This window comes from Gadus morhua, chromosome 1 (assembly GCF_902167405.1).
Source record: "Gadus morhua chromosome 1, gadMor3.0, whole genome shotgun sequence".
NCBI lineage: Eukaryota > Metazoa > Chordata > Actinopteri > Gadiformes > Gadidae > Gadus > Gadus morhua.
In genome coordinates, this window is record NC_044048.1 from 21,770,735 (window position 1) to 21,785,734 (window position 15,000).

Here is a 15,000-nt window from a genome sequence, read left to right on the forward strand (position 1 = left end):
GACCGGATATTGTGGATTGGTAGACCTGAATCGCTAAAGTCCGGCATCTTCTCTCAGTCGAGGATATTTCTAGAAACCCGCTGTTCGTTGCGTTAGTGTAGTTTCCCTGAACTCCATTGTGGATTTAGTTAGGATACGTTTGGTTTGCCATCGTAATAACACATTGTGTTGTTTGTTGTATTGTACGGTGTTAGCATTGTTTATCGTTGTTTTGGGAGGGGTGAGAACCCTTTAGAGGGCCGTACGGTGATTTGCCAACAGGTTTATTCAATTAAATCGAGTTCACCTGGACATGCAGCAAGGATCTATTGATTAGATCGAGATGACGCTTAGCCCCGAATACATCTGGAAAGGTTTATTATGGAGGAGGCTACTCAAATGTGGCAAGGGGGGCATGCAAGATGTGGACGATATTGGTTTATAGCTACAAAAACACTCAAATATACCGATTATGGAAAATAATTAGGAAAAAATGTCCCCTCTGTTTCACTGATGATGTCTTTGTTATGAATTGTTCTCGATCTATGTCTAGATAAGTATCAATCTGTTTGTCTATATATATCCTTTAGCTCTAGGTCTGGTGGAGGTTATTGATTACAATAGATATCTCTTCATCTGTGTGTCTATATCTATAGCTCTAGGTCTGGTGGAGCTGATTGATCACAGGTTATTGTGTGTTTGCAGGAAGGGGCAGCAGACCTCCTGAAGGAACTGAAGACCATTGACATGTCTCTGGAGACACTGCAGGTAAAGACAGCTGCTGTAGGCCTCCATCTTCGCTTATCCACAGGTAGAAACCTCCATCTTAGGTTCTGCATAGGTAGAAACCTCCATCTTAGGTTCTAGTTCTGTGTTCTGTAGGTATAAACACCTGTTGCAGTTCTTTGTTCTACAGGTATAAACACATGTTGTAGTTCTTTGTTCTGCAGGTATAAACACCTGTTGTAGTTCTTTGTTCTGCTGGTATAAACCCCTGTTGTAGTTCTTTGTTCTGCAGGTATAAACACCTGTTGTAGTGCTTTGTTCTGCAGGTGTAAACCCCTGTTGTAGTTCTTTGTTCTGCAGGTATAAACACCTGTTGTAGTTCTGTGTCCTGTAGGTACAAACACATGTTGTAGTTCTGTGCTTGTAGGTACAAACACATGTTGTAGTTCTGTGCTTGTAGGTATACACACATGTTGTAGTTCTGTGCTTGTAGTTCTGTCTCTCTATCGTCTAATGTCCCTGACTATATTATCTCTAATGCAGGTGGGAGGTTAAGTGCGTAATGTGTGTAGTGTGTGTGTGTAATGTTTGTGTAGTCCATAAGGTAGGTGGTGTGTGTGTGTGTGTGTGTGTGTGTGTGTGTGGTGTGTGTGTGTGTGTGTGTGTGTGTGTTGTGTGTGTGTGTGTGTGTGTTGTGTGTGTGTGTGTGTGTGTGTGTGTGTGTGTGTGTGTACGTAGTGAGTGCAATATGTGTGTAGTCCACCAGCGGTGGGGGTGTGTATAATGTGTGGGTAATATGTAGTGTGTATGTGTGCATAGCCAACCAGGGTGGGGGTGTGTGTAGTGTAAATGTTAGTTATATGTAGTGTATGTTTAATGTGTGTGTATAGTCCACCAGGTTGGGGATGTGTGTAATGTAAATGTGTGTCGTATGTAACGTGTTTTTAATGTGTGTGTGTATAGTCAACCAGGGTGGGGATGTGTGTGAACGCGGTGAGGAAGCAGAGCTCGGATGAGGAGGTCCAGACCCTCGCTAAGACCCTCATCAAGTCCTGGAAGAAACTCCTGGGTAAACACACACACACACACACACACACACACACACACACACACACACACACACACACACACACACACACACACACACCTCCCTCTAACTTCCCTGGGTGTGTGTATCAGACGGTGCTGATGGGAAGGTGGAGGAAAAGAAGAAGGAGGCATCTGCTATGAGGTCATCTTCCTCCAAGGAGTCTGGATCCGCAGAGAGGAGGTAGGTGACTTTCTCTCTGAGGTTGACTGTCGATCTGTCTGGCTGTCTCTCCTTCTCTCTGTCTCTCTCTGTGGCTCTTGAGGTTGATGTGGCTCTGACTGACTGTCTCTCTGAGGTTGACTGTCGATCTGTCTGGCTGGCTGTCTCTCCTTCTCTCTGTCTCTCTCTGAGGTTGATATGGCTCCGACTAATGAAGTTAAAACGTTCCCCTCCTACATTATCCAGAATGCATTGCGCCTCCAGTGACCCCCTGACCCCTGTTACCTCGCCTCCACAGCTCAAAGTCCTCGGAGGATCTTCCCCCGACCCCCACCAGCCCCACCGGCCCCCCGAGGGTCACCTCCTTCCCCCCTGCCCCCGTCACCACGGACACCGTCAGGACCAAGTGCCGCGAGATGCTGGTGGCTGCCCTTGAGACGGACGGTGAGGAGCTAGCGTGTAGCACGTAGCACGGCGCTTAGCATGGAATTAGATCAATAGCTAAACAGGGAGCCATCGCAGAGCTTAGCTTGAAGCCAGCACATGGCTTAGCTTGAAGCCAGCACTTGGCTTAGCTTGAAGCCAGCACTTGGCTTAGCTTGAAGCCAGCACATATCTTAGCAAAAATCAAGTGCATATCTGAGGAAGAGGCTAGCGCACAGCTTGGCATGAAGCTAAGCATGGAGCTATCGCAGAGCTAATGGTACGATCCATTTGTATGGTACGCCCACCCATACGAGTTGTAAGATGTAAATCTCCCAGCTTTCTTGCAGCATTTTTACGGAGGCACGTCCCCTTTTGGTCGTAGTATAAACCTTCCCACTCGTAGTTCTGAGAGTAGGCCGAGTTCATTGAAGCTGACCGTCCGACTCGACACAAAAATGGCAGCACCCGTAAAGAGAATTATTTTCTTCGTCTTCCACGTTGGTAATTTCAATATAGATTTTAAATGCTCTTACTCACTTTATTACATTGCTACTTTATTCTGGTCACCAATTCATGCATTGCATGGCCTTGCTGTGCGTTCAATACCTGTAAAGTTGTGTAGTTTGTTTTCGAATTGTTTTGCCTAAGAGGCTAATGTAACTAACAACTTTCTCATAGCTTATGAGAAACGAGAACGCTCTTAAGTGCTGCAAGCCAGGAAATTACGTCACATTCTCGCTAGAGCAGGTCGGTCGTACCGGTGTACCATACAAATGGATCGCACCATTAGCATGGAGCTATCACACAGCTTAGCACGGAGCTATCGCATAGCCTTGCATGGAGCTAGCTCTCGGTAGATGTTAATGTGGAAAAATGCGCCGACGTTGGCTCAGCCTGGCTCCGCCCTCTTCCGCTACGTAGGCTAAGTTGGCTGCCGTTGAGTACGAAAGGTGTACATCGATCCACACGTCACGGTTTGCCCGTTTAGAGTACACCATCCAGGTTCTTTCAGTACCCTTATTTTCGCCTCGATCTTAATTGGAACACCCTACATATTCAAACTAAGTATATCAAGTAGGGATAGTATGGATACTGGAACACAGCACTGTATGGTTCAGTCCAGCAGTATACTGACGAGGAACCTTCTCTTTTTCAGACGACCACAAGAACATCGGTGTGGACTGCAAACATCTAGCAGCTCAGATTGAAGATCATATCCTCTTTTTAGCGCTCTTCCCTCCCCTGCCTCCGTCCTGTGCTGATGGGTGGGCGGGTTCACTGGTCTCAGAACAGGAAGTCGTCCCGAACAGCAGTCTGAACTCCCTCCTACCTCTGTTTTTCGTCGACATAGAGGAACAATTTATCTGGAACAGGAAAAGTTCATGACGAAAGTTCATGTTAATCTGAGACCAGATTTGATGACTGTGAATGTTCCGTTGCGGACGTGCGTTCCGTATCATTGTCAATTAGCCAGCGCGCTTAACCACAGGGACCTGAAGACATTTTATATGGGACACCTGAGCTTAAGGAGCAGGTAGGGGTCATCCTTCTCTGGGATGGTCTTACTAGGGATGAAATCCAGGTGTGTGTTAGTGTGTGCGCTCCTTGACTCCGCCCCACTGGTGTACCAGGAGTTCCGCTCCACGGACATGAAGTACAAGAGCCGCCTGCGCAGCCGCATCTCCAACCTCAAGGACCAGAAGAACCCGGACCTCCGGAGGAACGTCCTGTGTGGAAACATCTCCCCCCAGCAGATTGCCACCATGAGGGCGGAGGTGGGACTGGCGGACTACTGGCTGTCCTGGGGGACTGACTCTCTCTGTCTCTGTCTCTCTCTCTGTGTCCGACCTAGCGGCCTCTATCTATCCGTCTGTCTGGCTAATCATTATAGAAGACACCATTTTCCCTCTAGTTCCCTCCCGTCTGTCCGTCTGTCTGTCTGTCCAATCATTCTAGAAGTTACATATTTCCTCCTCTGATTAAGTTTTCCCTAGTATAACCTAGAATCCATTACATTGCCCCCCCCCCCTTCTCCTCTCACCCACATTTCCTGTTTTGATTGCAGTACAAGATTTCATGTGTTAAATATTATTAAACGTATGCTTGTCTGTCTGTTTGTCAGGAGATGGCAAGTAAGGAGCTGAAGATGGTGCGCGACAGTCTGACGAAAGAGGCCATCAGAGAACACCAGTTGTCCAAGACGGGCGGCACGGAGACGGACATGTTCAAGTGCGGCAAGTGTCGCGGGAAGAACTGCTCCTACTCACAGGTACGTTTCACAACTGTTCCTACACACAGGTATTTAAGTTAATATCTGTTCCTACACACAGGTATTTAGGTTAAGAAATGTTCCTACACAAAGGTTTTTAATTTAACGTCTCCTACACAAAGATACTTGCGTTAGGAACTGTTCCTACACAAATTTACTGAAGTTAAGAACTGTTCCTACACAAAGGTACTTGGGTTAAGAACTGTTCCTACCCAAAGGTGCTTAAATAAAGAACTGTTCCCACACAAAGGTACTGAAGTTTATATCTGTTCCTACACAAAGGTGCTTAGTTAAATACATTTTCCTACTCAAAGATACTTAGGTTAACAACTGTTCCTACACACTGATTGATGTCAGGCCTGATGTTTGCGACGCAAAACGGAACTAGAATCCTGTTGTTGTTACGCAGAGGCCAAGTAGTATGGTGCCATTTAGCTTGCTTCAAACCGGACATAACTGTGTGTGTGTGTGTGTGTGTGTGTGTGTGTGTGTGTGTGTGTGTGTGTGTGTGTGTGTGTGTGTGTGTGTTGTGTGTGTGTGTGTGTGTGTGTGTGTGTGTGTGTGTGTGTGTGTTTGCAGGTCCAGACGCGCAGCGCTGATGAACCCATGACCACCTTTGTGTTGTGCAACGGCTGTGGAAACCGGTGGAAGGTGAGTAACCCTACGCTCAGGAAAACGTAAAAAATTGAATAAACATCATAACATGGGTTTTTACCACAGAGATTTTCTGTAGCTCTGCTATTGTAGAAGGAAACCTAAGTCTCTATCCTCATGTTCTATGTTAGTGCGAGTCATTGTCTAATGTATCCAGCCGGGCAGTACTGCCTTCGTGACCACCGGGGGGCAGCACACAGCCTCCAGAGCCTTGACCTCTAGTCAAGTCAACTTTATTTACACATGGTTTAACACAATGCCATGCCTGGAGGCTTGTGCAGGCCTGTGTGTGTTTGCACCGCCGTCTCCGTGACAACTGAACTTGGAAACGATCCTAACGATTGTGGATATCAACACGCGCGCACTCGCACACAGACACACAAGATAGATGGAGATGGAGAGAGCTACCTGTATTTACGGTGCACGCCTGGTCAAGGTCGCGTGTGTGTGTAGCGTGTTGTGATGTCGCGGCCCAGCGTGTGTGTTTCTACATGACTCATCGAGGTGGGCTGTGTTTGGTCGGGCGGTGTCAGCAGTCTGTCACGGCTGTGTCCGCTCATCTCTAATCTCATGTCCCGCCTCTCTTATCTCTAACCTCATGTCTCATGTCTGCTCTTCTCCTCCAGTTCTGCTGAAGAACGTTTTTTCCGGATGAGACCTGGATTGTACATTTAGTTTTTCCTTTTTGTATCGTACGTTTGATCCATAACAAGGCCGTAATATATCGGACCACAGCATATTAACCACATCGACTCATCCGCTTCCTGTGACATCACTTCCACTTCCTGTGGTTTTGGTTCTGGTTTTAGCGTCGACACTAAACTAACAGTAGAAATCTTCTTTGAAGGGCATTCACGCGCATGGAAATCTCATGGCGTCACCAATCTGGATCGGAAAGCATGTTACCATGGCGATACCAAACATTCTAACGTCCCTGGCTCAGTCCCGTGACCGCCGACCAATCAGAACAGACGTAGTTAGTAATTAAATGTTTTTTCATCCAAAACTATTTGTTTATGCCAAGGCTTCTGATTGGCCGTGGAAGATTTAGAAATAAGGATGTGGGCGGGGTTAATAACGCCTCTCGTAGTGTCTCTTAGTAGACTTATAAATAATAATTCAGATATCCGTTTCCACATTGCACTCAAATAAGGTAAATCCCAAACAATTCTACTTTTCCGTTTTTACATTTTTTTAACGACGATAGGATTTGGCAAATTTGACTGTTCTCTGCTGTCTCTTGAAAGTCCGTTATCTCTAGAGAGCCGATGTGTCTGCAGAGAGACAGTTCTCTCCAGAGAGCCGGTTCTGTTCCTCTTTTCGTTTTGGTCTGAGGTTTGTTACTACAGTTCATCTGGTTTCAGTTCTTGCCCCCCCCCCCCCCCCCCCCCCGAGGGACGGACCCCCAGCGCGGACGATAGAGAACGCCTCAGGCCTGAGAGGAGCGAACTAAAGTCTTTCATGCGTTTCATTTGGTTTTGGAGTTCCTTTTGAGTTACGGTGCTGTGGAAGATATTTATTTTGTATTTAAAGCATTCGCCTTGCGTCTTTGATTAAAAATAGATGGAAAGAAAATCTTGATGTCTTTGTGCTTCCTTTTACCTGTCGAGTGTCACTTCCTGTCTGACACACACACACACACACACACACACACAACACACACACACACACACACACACACACCCCCCCGTCTTGAGCCACGTTCTTATCTTATCTAAGATTCCATTTTTGTTGAGCGTTTTCTAAGAAAAGCTCTTAAAATACCCTGCTTATCTGCGTCCCGTGGCACAGAACACTGAGCGTCTGTCGGGCCACGAGGTCCAGCTCCGCTGGGGCTCACGGACGCGGCGGAGAGGGCGTCCTGAACACGGCTCTGTCTCTGGGAACCCTGATCACGGGGGAGGAACACGCTAGCGTTCTACTTTCGGTCTGGGAAAGCATCACTAGAACCGTGTTTGTTGTGAAAACAAGAGAGGTGGTGAGACCGAGGGAAAGGGAGGGAGAAACGGAGAGGTAGGGGGAGAGAGAGGGGAAAGGGAGAGAGATGCAGAGGGAGATCCTGAGAGTTGGAGAAAGGGTGAAAGAGTCATGAGGAGGGGGGTTTAGGGGAGAGTGGAGGGGGGAGCTCTAACCAGGGGAAAGCGATGAAGGAGGTTAGGAGATTAGAGAGTAGATTAGCACAGAGGAGGGTGAGGTGATACAGGTGCACAAATTTGTAGAGTAGACTGGTACTCTAGACCACTGTGTGTGCGTGTGTGTGTGTGTGTACTCTAGACGGTAGTGTATGTGTGTGTGTGTGTGTGGTAGACTGGTCCTCTAGACTGTACTGTGTGTGTGTTTTCAGGTTGATGTGTGTGACCATGAGAACGTGTGTGAAACATAACAGAAGTCCCTCCACAATAAGAGATCAGGTTGCACACACACACCTGTTTGTTTAGCAGATTATCTTCTAGACTCAGGAAGGTCAGCAGTTTATTCAGTGGTAAAGTTTGTTCCAGGTGTGTGTGTGTGTGTCTTAAACTACACACTTACCAGTCTTCTCACACTTCCTCACTCTAGTGTATCACTATATTATACTAGTGTACTACTAAATTGTACTAGTGTTCTATATTATACTAGTGTACTACTATATTATACTAGTGTGCTACTGTACCACATTATTATACTAGTGTACTACTATATTATACTGGTGTTCTATATTATTCTAGTGTACTGCTATATTATAATATTGTACCAGTACTATATTATACTAGTGTCCTATATTATTCTAGTGTACTACTATATTATACTAGTGTTCGATATTATTCTAGTGTACTACTATATTATACTAGTGTTCGATATTATTCTAGTGTACTACTATATTATAATATTGTACTAGTACTATATTATACTAGTGTTCTATATTATTCTAGTGTACTACTATATTATACTAGTGTTCTATGTTATTCTAGTTTACTACTATATTGTACTTCTGTACCACATTATTATACTAGTGTACTACTATTTTATACTAGTAAATTACTGTATTATACTAGCACTATATTATACTTGTATACTATTATGTTATACTAGTATAGTAAAAGGGGATGCTGGTTAAACCTGTGGCTTGTTAACCCTGCCAGTTATAGGTTAAGTTCCCTGGTTAACCCTGTGTCTATAGAGCAAGGCACTACCTCAGCCTGGTTGTGGGTTCTACTCCCACTAAGATGGCCTCTAGATGGTTGGATAAAGGAATAATAAGGAGGAAATAAAACAGACGGATTCAGGTGGGATGTTTCCTGCGTTTCTGTTTATATATGTACAATTAAAATCACAGTTTGAACCAAATACAAAATAAATAACATGAACAATACTAAGATAGATGTTTTCTCCGCTTGTCTGGGTGTAACATCCTCTCTCTTCTGTACTCTATAGATCTATACATACTATATCATGTAGCTCCATAGTTTCTTCTCTTTTTGAACCTGGGGTTCCCTCCCGCCCACCTCCCTGAATCGACCAACCGCTGCTCAGCCAGGGAGCCGACGGCCAATCACGAGCAAGACAGTGGTGAGGTCGGAGGTGAGAGGTCGCAGAGGTCAGCAGCAACAGCAACGGTCCCCAGAAGGCCGGCCTGGTGTGTGTGTGTGTGTGTGTGTGTTCCCAGTGAGGACGGTGAAGTGGGTTCTCTGGGGTGGGCTCTGAGGGGTGATGAGCCCGTTTCATTGGCTCAGAGACCTGTCACTCATCCAGACCAGGTGAGACCCTCTTAGTGATGGCAGAGTTTGGCAGACATTTTGAAAGAGTTTCATTTTCTGTCCTTCACAACAAATCAAAGTGTTCTTTGACATGAGAGGAATCGATTTAAATGATCTGAATGACTGGTGATGAAGTTAACGATTAATTGGCTTGTCGCTCTTCATTCTAGATGCTAACGTTAGCTTGTTGGACCATAACTCTAGAGGCTAACGTAAGCTTGTTGGACCAAGCTCGTCATAGCTCTAGATGCTAACATTAGCTTGTTGGACCGCACTCATCATAGCTTTAGATTAACGTTAGCTTGTTGGACCACGCTCTTCATAGTTCTAGATGCTAAAGTTAGCCTGTTGGACCGTGCTCTTCATAACTCCAAATGCTAATGTTAGCTCGTTGGAGGGCGCCCTTCATAATTCCAAATGCTAACATTAGCTTGTTGGATTGCGCTCTTCATCTCTAGATGCTAATGTTAGCTTGTTGGACTGCGCTCTTCATAACCCTAGATGCTAACGCTAGCTTGTTTGACCGTGCTCTTCATAACTCCAAATGCTAACCTAACCTTTTTGGACTGCGCTCTTCATAACACTAGATGCTAACATTAGCTTGGAGGGGAGGGTAATGAAGACGTTTTGTTTTAGTCAGCCGTTGTGTCTCATAACAGCTAGAGGCTAACCGTCCACAACAACAACAACAACACAGGTCCTCACAAGGATGTGTCACTCTGTGTGTGTGTGTTGTGTGTGTGTGTGTGTGTGTGTGTGTGTGTGTGTGTGTGTGTGTGTGTGTGTGTGTGTGAGTTGTTGTGTGTGTGTTTGTGTGAGTTGTTGTGTGTGGTGTGTGTGTGTGTGTGTGTGTACATATCCAGTGGTTTTATTGCAGTGTGTCTTGCATTGCATCGAGGGTTGGGTGGGGCGGTCACATGTTCAAAACAATGTTTTTACGATTGTTTTTGTCGATTCTTCTTCTGCAGGAACTGGTCCGAAGAAAAAAAATATCGGATGACCTTCTCGCTCATCGCTTAGAAACCGAACTTCTGTCTGTGATTCTGTCTTTGTGTCCGTTCTCTCAGCTGCTTTGGATGGTGGAGGGGGGGAAAGAGAGAAAGAGAGGAGGAGGGAGAGAGAGCTAGACGGAGAGGGGAGTGATTTTGGAAGTGCACGGTTCTTACTAAAAAAGCAGGAACTTAAGTTTGCCGTCATAACCAACCAAGTGTTGGCTAGAGTGGGGGGGGGGGGGGGGGGGGGGGGGGGGGGGTGAAGGTAGATGAAGGGAGAACAGAGGTCAACACACACTGCGCTCATACACCAAGAACAACCCGAAATGGCCGCCTACGTTGAACTTTAGTCCTGAATTGGTGTGGAAGTGGTCTGGGTCGGGCCCTGGGTCTGGCCTGGCCTTGGGGACGTCCCCGGGACAGATCCCTATCTGTTGACCTGCTGGTCTCGTCCAGTGTCCCTCCGGGTTTCAAACTGTAAACAACTCAACAAAATGTCCGTCGCACACATGAGAGGAAGTGAATCTCGGCGCTGGGTGGTTTCCTCCTTCAGCGTCCTCAGGTCTGGTCGCCCTGCAGGAGAGGAACATGCTTCTGGTTGGGCTGGGGTTTGGAGATGGGGTTGGTTTTGGAGTGTGGACTGGGGTTTGGAGGTGGGGGTTGGTTTTGGAGTGGATGGGCTCAGAGGTGTAGTTGGTTTAGGAGTGTGGGTTGAGTTTGGAGGTGGGGGTTGGGGTTGGTTTCGGAGTGTTGCTGGGGTTTGGAGGTGGGGTTTAGAGGTGGGGTTGGGGTCTGGAGGTGGGGTTGGTTTAGGAGTCGGTCAGACAGTTCTGGGTGGAGCGAGGGTTCAGGTCCAGCTTTGATTGACTGGAAAAATAATAATCTCCTTGGCTGTTGAGGTGTGGAGGCGATAGTTGAGTCATGAGGCATGCTACTGGAGGACGCTGTTAGAACTCCATCTCCCATGAGTCCCTCCTCCTCCAGGAAATGTGGGTAAAGGGGCTGAATTCTCCCAAAATGTACCACAAAATGGCTGTTTCTAGCTCCTCCACTTTAACAGAGGGACGGAACAGAGAGACGGACGAAAGGAGGATACAGGAACGTGGTTAGGATGGGTGGCGAGAGGAGGGGGAGGAGCAGAGAGGAGGAGAGGAAGGAGACAGAAGGGGGGAGGAGGTCCAGGAGGTGACAGGAGCATGGTTGGGACGGGTAAAGAGAGGAGGGGGAGGAGAGGGAGGAGGGGGGAGGAGGAGGAGCTGGAGGAGCTGGAGGAGCAAGCGGATCTCTAGCACTCTGAGGAGGAGCGGGAGGAGAAAGCGAGACAGGAACATGGACAAGTAAAGAGTGGAGGGGGAGGAGAGGGAGGAGGAGGAGGAGGAGCAGGAGGTGACAGGAGCATGGTTGGGACGGGTAAAGAGAGGAGGGGGAGGAGAGGGAGGAGGGGACAGGGGCATGGTTGGGACGGGTAAAGAGAGGAGGAGGAGGGGGAGGGGGAGCTGGAGGAGCAGGCGGAGCTCTAGCACTCTGAGGAGGAGCGGGAGCCGCCGTTGATCAGGGCGCTGTAGATGGAGGAGGACAGGAAGCGGGGGTAGGAGTCTCGGTGCATCAGGGTGTAGATCTGCAGCTGGGCGTCGTCGAAGGTCAGCGCCGTGGGCTCCTGCATCTTCTTGTTGATGACCTCCCGCACCCGCGAGTCGAGGCTCACCTGGTGGGGGGGGGGGGGGGGGGGGCAGAGGGCGGCAGAGGGCGGCAGAGGGCGAGGGTCAAAGGTCACCGACCTTATTGGGTGGTTTTTGGGGAGATTATAGTGGGAAAGAACGACCGACAAACCGTCACACACACAGTCAAACACGCAGTCAGACACAAACACACACACTCAGAAACACACAAACTCTCACACACACACATAGAAACACAAAAACTCACACTAACCCACCCCCCCCCCCCCCCCCCACACACACACACAAACACACGCACACACACACAGAGTCCGACACACACTGTCAGACACACACTCACACACACAGACACACACACACAATAAGGCTCCTGTGGTTAATCCAGCAGGCTGGTTATTTATAGATATGTGCCTCTCCTCTGTATTCCGTCGTCTTTATACACAGATGGAGACACAACTGTGTGTGTGTGTGTGCGTGTGTATGTGTGTGTGTGTGTGTGTGTGTGTGTGTGTGTGTGTGTGTGTGTGTGTGTGTTGTGAATAGTTTGTACTGCCAGAAGGGGATAGAAAATAACCATTTATAGCTTTCCTTTGGTCACACTGTACACACACACACTAACACACACTGAATACACACACACACACACACACACACACACACACACACACACACACACACACACACACACACACACGATCACATACACAAACACACAGATACATTAAACAGAATAAATGAAGAATCCAACCAGCCTCCTCTTTCCAGGCGCGGGGAAAAAACACAAAAACAAAGAGCATACAGACTATCTCCCAGTACAGGCTAACCCGCTAACACGGTGCAGGCTAACACGGTGCAGGCTAACCCGCTAACACAGTGAAGGCTAACACGCTAACACAGTAAAGGCTAACCCGCTGACACACGGCAGGCTTACCCGCTAACACAGTACATGCTTACCCGCTAACACAGTACAGGCTAACCCGCTGACACGGCAGGCTAACCTGCTAACACAGGGCAGGCTAACCTGCTAACACAGGGCAGGCTAACCCGCTAACACAGGGCAGGCTAACCCTCTAACACAGGGCAGGCTAACCCGCTAACACAGGGCAGGCTAACCCCCTAACACAAGGCAGGCTAACCCGCTGACACGGCAGGCTAACCTGCTAACACAGGGCAGGCTAACCTGCTAACACAGGGCAGGATAACCCGCTAACACAGGGCAGGCTAACCCTCTAACACAGGGCAGGCTAACCCGCTGACCCAGTGCAGGCTAACCCGCTAACACAGTACAGGCTAACCCGCTAACACAGTACAGGCTAACCCGCTAGCACAGTACAGGCTAACCCGCTAGCACAGTACAGGCTAACCCGCTAGCACAGTACAGGCTAACCTGCCAGCAAAGTGCAGGCTAACCCGCTAACACATTACAGGGTAACCAAATTCACTGTAAGTTGCTTTGGATAAAAGTTTCTACTGAATGACTAAATACTAGAAGTAGTGAATCGGAGGAGGAGAGGAGGAGGTGAGAGGAGGAGGTTTTAGGCAGTGAGAGGAGGTGATAGGAGGGGAGAAGAGATGAGAGGAGTTGAAGCAGGAGGAGAGAGCCGAGCGGAGGGGAGACCGTACCTCTTTGGGAGAGAGGATGGAGACGTAGTCTTCGTAGATGGAGAGAGCCTTCGCCTCCACCCTGCTCCGATTGTCCTCCTCCTTCAGGTCCTCACAGGCCAGCCAGAACATCATGTTCTCCTCGCTGTACTCGGTTCGGAGGAACTCGCGGAACACGTTCCGTCCTGCGGGGTTTCTCATCAGCTTGTCGAAGGAGCGGGCCCAGAGACGGACCTCCTCCTCAGACGGCTGGAGGCTGGAGGAGGAGGAGGAGGACGAGGACGAGGACGAGGAGGAGGAGGAGGAGAAGGAGGAAGAGGACGAGGAGAAGGAGGATGAGGAGAAGGAGGAGGGGAAGGAGAAGGAGGAGGAGGATGAGGAGGAGGAGGAGGAGGAGGAGGAGAAGAAGGAGGAGGAGGAGGAGGAGGAGGGGGAGGGGGAGGAGGAGGAGGAGGGGGAGGAGGACGAGGAGGAGGAGGAGGAGGAGAAACAGTGAGAGCAGTGTTGGAACAAGCTCCTTGTCGATGTCATGACCGCAGAGTCCCTCACCAGATCCCGCAAGAAGCTCAAGAATCACTAGTTCAGAGTTCACCTGGACACTGCGTAGCCTCCCCCCCCACCCCCTCCCACCCCTCCTACACATTTATTGTATGTTGTACCTACTGGCATTTAAAATTGTACTTAGCATTGTGTAGCATCTTATCCTAGATATCTTTGTTGTATGGGTTACCCTAGCGATTGTTAGTGCTGGGCACTTGGTTCTATGAACATCCCTACTGTACCGACAATATACTAAAAAAATTACTTTTTGTAAGTTGCTTTGGATAAAAGCGTCTGCTAAATGCCCTAAATGTAAATGTGTTCCTAAACTATGAGTTTGAGAACCCGCAGAACTGGTGGTTCTTTAGTGTCCGAGAGTGGTTGGGTCCTACAGACACAGAGATGCATTCTGGGGCCCGAGACCCCTTCTGTATAAAGTAGCCTCTACACTAGGCTAGGCTAAGCTAAGCTGAGCTAGTAGTAGACAAAGCCATTCTATGCTAAGGTAAACTAAACTAAGCGAGGCTAGGCGTAGCTCCAATAGGCTAAGCTAAGCCAAGTTAAGTCACACCAGGCTAGGCTAAAAAAAACAAAGCTAAGATAAGGTGCTCACCAATCTTCACAGCTGGGTAGGGTGTCCATCTTTGTTTCCTGAGATTTCCTCCTCCTCCTCCTCCTCCTCTCCTCTTCATTCCTGATGGCGACACTGACATGGTGAAAGGGCTTTCAGACAGGAGCACACGCACACACACACACACATAGAAACACACACACACAAACACACACACACGCGCATTTACACACACACATTTACACACACACACACACACAGACATATGCACTTACACACACACATTCACAGGCACGTGCACGCACGCACACACACCCGCTGGCTGGACTGTGTTAGTCAACAGGAACCTGCCCCATGGATGTGCAAATGTTGCATGTGTGGTTGTGTCTGTGTGTGTGTGTAATGTGTGTGTGTGTGTGTGTGTGTGTGTGTGTGTGTGTGTGTGTGTGTGTGTGTGTGTGTGTGTGTGTGTGTGTCGTACCAGGAGCAGCTACAACAGCAGCACCAGCAGAAGCAGCAGGCACTTGGCCGCTGAGGATTGTGGGTAGTGGCGGCTTCCCTCCCGCCCACCGTGCC

General features: G+C 48.4%; 2 protein-coding genes across 8 annotated transcripts in view; one reads left to right on the forward strand and one right to left on the reverse strand.

Annotated features, from left to right (window-relative positions):
* tcea2 (transcription elongation factor A (SII), 2) overlaps nt 1-6,878 on the forward strand; it is a 7,390-nt gene extending 512 nt beyond the window's left edge. Inside the window, exons 2-10 of the mRNA XM_030366978.1 lie at nt 685-747; nt 1,669-1,774; nt 1,885-1,975; nt 2,253-2,398; nt 3,537-3,593; nt 4,001-4,155; nt 4,503-4,649; nt 5,229-5,300; nt 5,930-6,878. Coding sequence (XP_030222838.1) covers nt 685-747; nt 1,669-1,774; nt 1,885-1,975; nt 2,253-2,398; nt 3,537-3,593; nt 4,001-4,155; nt 4,503-4,649; nt 5,229-5,300; nt 5,930-5,938 — 846 coding nt within the window. The 3' untranslated portion in view covers nt 5,939-6,878. The remainder of the gene's footprint in view (nt 1-684; nt 748-1,668; nt 1,775-1,884; nt 1,976-2,252; nt 2,399-3,536; nt 3,594-4,000; nt 4,156-4,502; nt 4,650-5,228; nt 5,301-5,929) is intronic.
* Nucleotides 6,879-8,572: 1,694 nt separating this feature from the next.
* rgs19 (regulator of G protein signaling 19) overlaps nt 8,573-15,000 on the reverse strand; it is a 15,606-nt gene continuing 9,178 nt past the window's right edge. For 5 of the 7 annotated variants that reach the window (XM_030367166.1, XM_030367146.1, XM_030367176.1 and 2 more), the window contains 4 exons: nt 14,906-15,000; nt 14,467-14,559; nt 13,335-13,569; nt 8,573-11,737 (listed from right to left, as the gene is read on the reverse strand). The exon at nt 14,906-15,000 is cut by the window's right edge. In XM_030367166.1, the coding sequence (XP_030223026.1) occupies nt 11,549-11,737; nt 13,335-13,569; nt 14,467-14,559; nt 14,906-15,000 (612 nt within the window). In that variant the 3' untranslated portion in view covers nt 8,573-11,548. The remainder of the gene's footprint in view (nt 11,738-13,334; nt 13,570-14,466; nt 14,560-14,905) is intronic. The other 2 variants (XM_030367185.1, XM_030367155.1) reach the window with 1 other exon arrangement.